The sequence below is a fragment of the Phyllostomus hastatus genome, unplaced genomic scaffold (genome assembly GCF_019186645.2).
Source record: "Phyllostomus hastatus isolate PE091 unplaced genomic scaffold, TTU_PhHast_1.1 phas_scaffold_11, whole genome shotgun sequence".
NCBI lineage: Eukaryota > Metazoa > Chordata > Mammalia > Chiroptera > Phyllostomidae > Phyllostomus > Phyllostomus hastatus.
In genome coordinates this window covers 5,487,034-5,496,308 of record NW_025334005.1, presented here as the reverse complement: position 1 = coordinate 5,496,308, position 9,275 = coordinate 5,487,034, and the positions used below count along the sequence as shown (strand labels likewise).

At 57.6% G+C, this 9,275-nt stretch overlaps 1 protein-coding gene across 1 annotated transcript; it reads right to left on the bottom strand.

Annotated features, from left to right (window-relative positions):
* Positions 1 to 217: 217 nt before the first annotated feature.
* MTA2 (metastasis associated 1 family member 2) lies at positions 218 to 9,199 on the bottom strand. Its single transcript, XM_045854720.1, has 18 exons — positions 8,523 to 9,199; positions 7,751 to 7,818; positions 7,306 to 7,399; positions 5,272 to 5,389; positions 5,065 to 5,128; positions 4,776 to 4,893; positions 4,354 to 4,456; positions 4,069 to 4,168; positions 3,713 to 3,901; positions 3,535 to 3,609; positions 3,396 to 3,454; positions 3,123 to 3,220; positions 2,862 to 3,001; positions 2,372 to 2,600; positions 2,089 to 2,178; positions 1,503 to 1,621; positions 1,249 to 1,397; positions 218 to 1,039 (listed from the first exon to the last, which is right to left on the bottom strand). Exons 1-18 carry the CDS (start codon positions 8,548 to 8,550, stop codon positions 874 to 876), a joined length of 2,007 nt encoding a protein of 668 aa, XP_045710676.1. The 5' UTR covers positions 8,551 to 9,199; the 3' UTR covers positions 218 to 873.
* Positions 9,200 to 9,275: the final 76 nt, after the last annotated feature.

Genomic DNA, 9,275 nt, shown 5'->3' with positions numbered 1-9,275 from the left:
CAACACAAAGAGCTGGGGAGCAGTCTGGGTACCACGAGAAAGCTGGCTGGAGCAGGCCACCTGTCCAGACTGCGTATCTCCTAAAGCTGTTCCCAGGGCAAGTCCCAGCTGAGCTTTTTTTTTTTATTATTGTTCTTTTTTCCTTTTATTTTCCTCATTGAAGATACTCCCCCCACCCCACACGCCCATGGCAGAGAACAGCTGAGCCAGGAGAAGCTGAAGAAAACAGCTTTTTATTTGTTACTATAAGAACCAATTACAGAATCCAAGGTTTAAAAAATGGACAAAAGATCTTTATTTCTGAGAATTGGCGTACAAAAGGCGAAGGGGACCGGGGAAGGGAAGGGAAGAGTGAGCGTGGGCTGACGTGGATGCCAGCTGAGGGGCCTCGAACTATTTAGGAAAGTCCGGACACCGGACAGGAAGAGAAACCCCCAATTAGGAAAAACAAAAAACAAAAACCAGACAGACATGGCAGTCATGGCAGTGCACGCCCCCCGCCCCCAACCAGGTGCTGCCACCTGGTATCTTCCCCTCCCCCATCCCCTTTCACAAAGGGAGGCAAAATTTTTAAAAAATTAAAAAACCCTCCCCCTAAAACTGTCCACGACAACTGTGGGTCCTACCCCCCAAAACAGGCTAGGTCTCCACAATGGGCCAGGTCCCTGCAGGCAGCCTTCCGTCACCAGGCGTGGAGAGGACAGGGAAGGGACAAGCCTTGAAGCAGTAACACCAGAGGGCAACCCCTCCGAGGACACACTTGCGCCCTGCCTCCCTCGCTCCTCACTCCCTTGGACACCAGAGGGCAGGGAACTTGGGTGACCTGGGCACCCACCCTCCAGCTTTCAGCCCACCTCCCTTGCCCACAGATGCTCAGTCCTCCAGGACAATGGGCTCGTTGGTGCTGGCAGGGTGCGAGGGTGCAGGCAGCGAGACTGGGGGCCTCACTGCAATCAGAGGTGGCTTCACTTTCAGGGGCAAGTTGGGCCTGCGGGCAGCTCGCCGCATTTCCAGGTGGGTCAGAGCCTTCCGCAGGGCCCTGCCAGGAAGAGAAGAGGAGGATCAAGGAGGCTGAGACCCTCGAGTTGAAACCCCACAGACCACACTGCAATCTGCCTGACGTGCTGTTTTCTGGCACCCCCACTCTGCACCCAGTCTTCCTGGAGCTGGTCTCGCTCAGACACTATTTCCCTTGCCTGCCAACCCAGACTGCCAACCTTTCAGCACCTCCCAGGGTGGGCTCCCTACCTGGTATCTTTTGTGGCCACGAACACCACAGGATTGGGGGCATCAGCTGGGTTTAGTTTCTGACGCTTGGCTGCTGGCTGTGAGCTTGAGCGAATCCCTGAGGCCAAAGGCCTTCCGTTGGCAGAGAAGGGGACCCCTGCCCCTGCCATCTGGAAAAGGGCGGGGCAACACAACGAGAGGGGACTCTCTCAGACTCTCATCAGCCAGCAAAGCCCACCCAGCTCAGCGGGGCCCACTCCAGTCTGTCAACTCACAGTCTCATAGGCCCGTTTCACCATAATGCTCCCCAGCCCCCGGTTCTGGGTCAGCTGGTTTCTGTTGATTGGTGTCTTGGTACCCCGAGGTGTTTTTGGTTTCAGAGGTGCCTGGGCCACTGCCAGGTAAAAAAAGAAAAGAAAACGTAAAGAACTTTTGTACGTTCTTTTCTCTACGCAGTTTCCCACGGCATCCCTAAGAGCAGTGATGGGGAGAGGTCTGACAAGCCATTACCAGTACAGTTGACCCTTGAACAATGCGGGGGTTAGGGGCACCGACCCCCATACACACTGCAAAAAAACCCATATAGCCTCAGACTCCCCCAAAACTTAACCAGTATTTCAAAAATAACACAGGAGTGTGATCTTGTCAAATCAGTATGGCCATGCCGGATAGCTCATGAGAAGACACTGTTCACCTACAAGGGGACAGTGTGCCAGACTGAATCTCTAAGGGCTGAAGTGGAAAGAAGAAAGCAAGGGGAGAAAAGGTTTTGACAGTAAAAGGGCGGAAAGCCTGCCACCACCCGAACCGGTTCCCCATCCCACAGCCACCCTGTATCGCAGCTGCTTCCCCTTCCCATACCCAGATCTTTGACGATAGTTGCCAGGGGCAGCCGCACCAGAGGGTGAATCTTCAGCGGGGTCTTGGCGGCCTTAGGAAGTCTGATGGAGCCTGGAGAACAAAGGCGAAAGCTTGGGAAAGGGCTCACCTGTGCAGGCCTCTCCCAGGACCCGCAGCCACGTCTAGTTTCTTCACAAACCCCTGTGGCCAACTCCCCCCGCTGCCACCAGACACCCAGAGAAACACTCATCTCTGGCCAGGGCAACCGCAAACCCGCCACCAGCCCCGGCACTCCTGTCCTTACACTCCGCCTTGATGGCGTTGGCATTGATAGGGGCATAGGGTCGTCGGGCAGCCCTCCTCGGCTGTAACAGGTCCCTGCACATGCGCCTGGCAAGACGGGTCAGCTTCGTGGTCTGGAGCAGGAATGTTTGCCTGTTCTTAGCCAGCAGCTTGGCCCGGTTGGCGCTGGTCGTATAGGGAGAGAGACTTTGGGCTTCAGGTCTGGACAAATGACCCCTCGAGTGTGGCTCCTGGGAGGACACAGAAAAAAGGGAAAACACAGACACTGAGACTCCCATTTTCCTTCGGTTCTCTGAAGAGGGCAATTTATTCCCGACTAATATCTACTGCTCTCCAGACCTACCTAGCTCCTGAACCACCCCCCACACCCCAGCCCTCCCACGCACGGCACACCATTACTGTACACGGACCTGGGTGCTCTGGCCTTCACATCAGTTCACGTCAGTGTGCCTACTGCTCTCCCCCTCTCCCTGTCCCCCACTGGTCCTTACTGTGGTGCCCCGAGCAGCCCCCTCAAGCTGGGTCGGGGTCTTCAGTCCCCCATACTTCTTCCAGTAGATCCAACAGGAAGCACAGAGGCGGCACTGCATGTTGGGCGGGCCCCAAGCATACCACTGAGCTGACTGTGTGGCTGTGGGAGCACAGACGGGAGGTGGAGGTCAGGGGGGACGCGTGACACGCGAGCCCCTCAGATTCCTGGGTCGGAGCGGACCTCTCGCCCCCTCAGCACCCCATCCTTCCCCGGGACTCACTGTGGCAGCTCTCGCAGGTCAGGCCCTTCTGGAACCCGGCCCCATTCATGCCAGGTTTTGAGCCCACGGAGATGATCTGGTTAGGGTTTGGCTTCGTGCTGACAGGGGCGGGAAGGAGGAGAAAAGAAAAGGATTCAAGGAAAAGAATCTATATCCACCTCGTCTCTATAATAATCTGGCCCTGCCTCCCGCCCAGCCTTCATCACTGAAGAAAGCACAGGCTGGGGAAAGAAAAGGGCAGCACGATAAGGCTCCCCGTCCCATCACACTCACTAGGTGGGGATGTAGACCTGCTTCAGTTTGCTGTCCGCTTCAGCAGCCTTCAATCTCTTCTGCAGGAAGGAGACAAAGAGAGGGATCAGAGCATCTCCGCAGGAGGCCTCTGGCCCAGCCTCCCCAGCCCAGACCGTACCTGCTGAATATAGCGGTCTGTGGTTTTCCACATGTAATAAAACTGGACTATGCTGGCGAGTGACTTCCAGGGTAGCTAAGGAGGGCAGAGGGAACAAGGGTGAGCTCGCATCTGGCCGCAGGTCCTGGCCCCTTACCTGCCATCTCTTCCCCCACCCCTCCAAGGCCCATCCACTTACAAAATCCTGGCGGATATCGTTGAAATCCTTCCCGTACTTCTCCAGGGCCTCCTCGAATAGCATGGCCTCTGAGGCGGACCATTCCTCCATCTCATCGCGGCAGAGCACTGGCCCCCCCTGGGGCACCAGGGTCGACATGGCCTTCGCCAGGTCATAGCCGTTCCTTTGCAACGTATCCATTGCATGAAACTACAAGGAAGGCAGGAAACGAAGCTCATGACCTGGACCCCTCAGCATGCTCTCCTGCTGCTCTTGAAATGAACCCACTAGCTCGGAGGCACCCCCTCTCCTGTCGCTGGGCTCTGCAGCTCCCCACAAGGCCCAGCCCGCCCGACCACCCACCAACTCCTGCTCACCAGGGTGATATCTCGAGAGGCAGCGGCTGCACTCATGTGCAGGCTTGGCTGCCGAATGGAGCTGCTGCAGTCTAGGGCTCTCGCGAAGGTCCCCACCGCCCTAAGAGAAAAGTTGAGAAGTCAGGAGGGAAAGAAGAAAGCACAAGTGGGCCGAGGAACTAAGCCAGATGAGAAAAAAGGACGACACCCATGCCAAAAACATAACGACGTCCATCTCTTAGAATGGGACTCAGAACTGGGTCCACACCTCCCTCAGCCCATCTTCCCCATCCACCCACCCCTCACCGGGCCACCACGAGGAACTGATCAATCTGCCGGTCCGTGAGCGGGTTGTCTGGGTCCCAGACCTTCATCTCCATCTTCTGTTGGTTCCGGTTATCAGATTCTCCTGGGGAATGCGCAAGGGCATCATCAGGGACAGGGGAGGGAGAACAGTCGGTATGCTGATGCTCACAACAGCTCCTCGCTCCTCCTTGTCTCCTGACTGGATTCTGCCAGCCACCTCCAGTCTCAGACTTCTCTTCCCAACTGTGCCCACTGCCTGCCCCCGCCACCACCACCACCGCCCAGGTTCCTGAGGTCACATTCTGTCAGGGTCACAGCGCAGAGCCATGCAGACCGTGCACGGTACAACCCCAAGGCACGCGATTCACAGGGACTCTGATGTTAGATAACCCGGTAGCTGTACAGTCTGTCCCGCTGCTTACCCTCTGCCAGGCGATCTGGGATTTCAGCTTGGTATTTGCACCCAACTCGGATCTCACCCTGATCAGCCAGAAGTGTCTTCTGCACAGGGTCAAAGACCAGCGAGTAAAAAAAGCAGTCCTGCGGGCGGGAAGAGAGAAGATGAGCAGGGCCGAAGTCCTCACGGGCAGGGGCCGTGCCCTAGAGCCCCCCAGAGAGGCGGTCTGCCAACGGTACCTGGCCTGCCTGTTCCTCTCGCCTCTTGGGGCAATACCCACTCCCCTCCCTCTTCTCCCAACACCTCCTTCTCACCTCCTTTTCCAGGTACTGGCTCAAGATATCTGTCTCATTCAAGAGGGTCACACTGCATTTTCCTCTATAGGAGAGAGGTCAGAAGACTCTGGGTGAGCTCCTCATTCCTTCTCCACAGCAGCACCCTCCCCGCCCCCACATACACCACCCCTCCCTCCTCTCCATCTTTTAAGCAAGTGCCCCCCAGTGGTCCTGCCTGTCCCATACCGTATGTGGGTGGCTGGTAATGACTCGAACTGCCGAGAAAGGAAAAGCTCTCGGTGCTTCAGTTGATGTCGCTGCTGCTCCGACACCCCGGGCTGCTTTGATTCCTCCTCAAACTCCCCTGGGAGATTAAGGAGGAAGAAACCAAGTCAGAAAGCAACCCAGAAAGAAGCCACTTGGACAGTCTGGCCCAGGGAAAACATTCCCCGTCTCAGCTGTTTTTCTCACGCTCCCCAGGCACTTGCCTTCCATACCCTCACCCTGCCAGCTCTCCTGCTTAGCCCTCTCCCCCATCAGAGATGTTCCTAACCCTCCCTCACTAATGCTCTTAGGAAAACGCTGCTGAGAGTACAAAAGGATGCCGCAGAAACACATCCCACACCCAGGTGGCCAATGCTCAGACGCCGTTCATAAAGCCCAGATCTGCGCACCTCAGGCCCAGCAAGAATATCATATCACACTTGTCTCTTTCTCGCTGAACCAGCCTCAGGCCCAGAAACTGAGCAGGATGAAAAAGCATCGCACAAGGTTACGTTCCACACTTCCTCTTTTCAGAGTTCAGGAGACTCTGCTCTTCAACATCACACGCAACCCTAACTATCCCTCACGTTCTGCTTACGGTAGCTAAGTGGGTTTGTGGGGCTTTCCAGGCCAGCATCTCTCAACCCCTGCCAACACCTCCTCCCCAAGGAGCTGTAACTTGCCCTGAAACCTTGGTGGAAAGGGTTAACCTGGCTGGGCGCCAACCAAAGTGGGAGGGGGCAGAAGAGCCACAGGCCCAGGCTCATTGGTGCATTGTTCCCAACCACCGGGAGAAGGGGGAGTGCAACAGGCCCCACCCCCGCCTGTGTGCTCCGGAAACCCAGTGCAAAGGGAAGGGGGACCACACCCCCCACCCCCCTTCTGATTGGACAAGGCCAAGGTCAGCCCCTGCCAGATGGAGCTGGAAACCCCAGAGGGCCAGAGAACTCGTTAGGCCCAGCTTCTCGGTAACCCCTTCATGCCCAAAGCAGCTTGAAGCAAGCAGAATGATTTAGGGAGGAGGAACAAGGGGGGGCGGGGGGCGGGGGGGAAGAAAACCAAAGCAGGAAAGGAAAAAGAAACTGAAGAAAATTAAAGGGGATATATGTATATATTGAAGTTTTTATTTATTTATTTTAGAGAGATGAGGAAGGGAGGGAGAAAGAGAGGGAGCGAGCGAAACATCAATGTGTGGTTGCCTCTAGCACACCCCCTACTGGGAACCTGGCCTGCAACCCAGGCATGTGCCCTGACTGGGAATCAAACAGGAGATATATTTTTTGAAAGATGAAAGCAAGTGTCACAGGTTCGATTCCCAGTCAGGGTGCATGCCTGGGTTGCAGGCCATGACCCCCAGCAACTACACATTGATGTTTCTCTCTCTATCTCCCTCCCTTCCCTCTCTAAAAATAAATAAATAACATCTTTTTTAAAAAAGATGAAAGCATAAAGGGAACGAATATAGGGCAAAAGGAAAAGAGGTAAAACGGAGTGGAGGGGGAAACAAGAGATGAAAGAAAAAAGTGCAAGAAAGCTTTCCTCGCTTCCTATGCTGTCCTTCCAAAGTGTCCCCACCTCGTGACCACAAACCAAGCCTGCCTCCCTGCTACGCAGGCTTCCAAGCACAGTCTCTTCCTCTGCACCTTGCCTCAGTCACCAGCCATCGGCCCAGCTTACCCAAAGCTGCCCCCCCCAAGGGCCCTGCTTCTCTGAAGCCCCTCGTCCCCCATTTAAATGCCACCATCTCTCCGACACACATCGCTCACACGTGCCCACTCGCACACTAGCCATGCCCTGGCTCTCCTCACCACGGTCTCGCCACCCTGCCTCCAACCCCAGCGTGTAAAAACAGGCTTCCCTCCACAGACCAGGCACTTCCCACCCCCAGACTCCCACCTGTGCCTTGGGCATGCTACCAGGGGAAACACCTGCAGGGACATGCCCAGGCCTTAGACCAAGGGGAAAGGGGGAAGGGGGCCGGGGAAGGGGGGGGGGTGAAGGCACAGAGTCACTCACTGGCATTACTGTCAGCCAAGCTGTTGAGGCTACTAGAAATGTCCCTTCGCCGGAAAAGGCACACCACCTTTGCCTCCACATTTCCATTTGCAGTCTAAGAGCGGGGAGGAAAGGGCAGTGAAAATTGGTCACTGAAAAGTAGAAATGCACAGAGACTAACAACAGTCAGTAAGTTTCTCAGGGGTGTAGAAAACCCCAAGAAATTATGAGTATGAGACACATTTAAGGACACACTTCTAAATCCCTTCCCTTGGCCCCCAAGAGATAGTAGAGTCAAGCTCCCCTAAGCTCTCAATAGCCTTTCCTGAAAGCAACGACAGAATGAATGAATGAATACGAATGGGTACTTAGGTTAGAGTCCTCTGGCTCTCCCACCTTAAGCTAGAGACCTCAGGAGAAAGAGACCACTTCCGGCAAGGGGGGTGGGGAACTCTGCTCCACTCACCTTGTTAAGCTCCTCAATCCGTCTAACCAGGTAAGGATTGCTGGAGGAGTTCTCAAAATAGACGTAATCTGCAGGAGAGGGTGGGGAAGAACCAGGAAGATCAGAGGAGTACCCGGGCAGGAGGAGAGCAAGAAGGCCTGGCTGGGCCAAAAGGAGATTAAGGATCCCGGTAGACGGGACGCTGAGAAGTGGAAGTAGAGAGACTAACAGGAAATAAGGGATGCACCCCCACTCCCGACCACCTAGTTCGAAAATTAGGTATTTCACTCAAAAGTGAGCCTTAAGGAAGAAACGAGCAGCAGCGGGTTCACCTGCAGTCCCAACTGAGCGATGGAGTTCCACCCCAGTGTCAGCGAAGCAAGCAATTGTTCACCCAAGCGCAGGGCCCCCGCCTCTGCGAACCGCGGCGTACAACAACGTCCGGGGAGAGGAAACGTCCCGGCGGCTCCCCCGCGAGGGGTTAAAGCGGTCGCCCCGGGCCCTTCGCGCCCCATGCCTGCTTGTCAGTCCCTTCGGAACCACTTTCCCGAGACCCGCTCCCCGACGCGGGGACCTCCGACGCAGCCCCGAGAGTGCCGTCGGGGCTGTCTCCGGCCTCTCGGGGAGCCGAGGCGTCGGGACGCGTCGCCGTCCCTGCACCCCGGCTCCCCGTGCCCCGGGTTCCGGTTCCGGTCCGCGCTCGGGACCCACGCCGCCGGGGGCCGAGCGTCTCCGGTCCCGGCCCCCAACTTCTCCCTCCCGGGGCCCTGCAGCCCCTACGCCCGGTACTCACCCCCCACCCGGTACATGTTGGCCGCCATGGTCGTTCCCGCCGCCGCCGCCTCCGGCCGCACAAAGGGGTCCGGGAGACTCGGGGAGTCGGGGAGGGCTCGGTTCGAGGCGAAGCCCGGACGGGGCTGGCGCTTCGCTCAAGTCTCGGTCGGGCCCGCGCAGCCGGCACCTCCGCCGCCTCAGCCGTCACAGTTCATCCCGGCCCGCGCTGTCGTCGCCGCTGCGCCGCTACCGCCTCACGCCTGGGACGCCGAGGCCCGCACCGGTCCGCTCGGCTCCTTCCGGACGAGCTCGGCTACCGCCGGCCCGGAGCCAGCTTCCGAGTCCCGGGCCCTCGCGGAGCCCCACCAGACGTTGGGCTCTGCCGGCAGCGGGGAAGCCGGGCCCTGCCGGCCTTGGGGCTCGCCTCCTTCCGGAACACCTTCGGCGGACCGGGAGAACAAGGCCCGGCGCTCGGCTCGGGTCGGAGAGCGAGACCCCGCAGATCGGCCACTTCCGGACGCGGCTCGGCTCCCTCCGGCCACCGGCGGCCCCGCGCTCGGTTATTTCCGTTGCAGCTCCGCCCCTCCTCCGAGGGCGGGAGACCCGTTGGGCTTAACTCTCTCCTCGCCACGCCTACGACTCCGCCTCCGGCCACGAAAGACTCGCGCGCCTGTGCGCCTCGCCGGGTTATTTGCCTGTCATTTGCATGACTGGCCTACTCTCCCTAACCCTTTCCGCGCTCCCCTTTAGCTGCATCCCCACCCCCACAAGG

Excerpts from the sequence above, each read along its gene's own strand:
- MTA2 (XM_045854720.1), bottom strand. The coding sequence starts at position 8,550 with ATGGCGGCCAACATGTACCGGGTGGGGG. Across the intron at positions 5,390-7,305 it reads CTTGGCTGACAGTAATGCCA|GGGAGTTTGAGGAGGAATCA; the intron begins GTGAGTGACTCT and ends TTAATCTCCCAG. Across the intron at positions 1,622-2,088 it reads AACTATCGTCAAAGATCTGG|TGGCCCAGGCACCTCTGAAA; the intron begins GTATGGGAAGGG and ends TTTACCTGGCAG.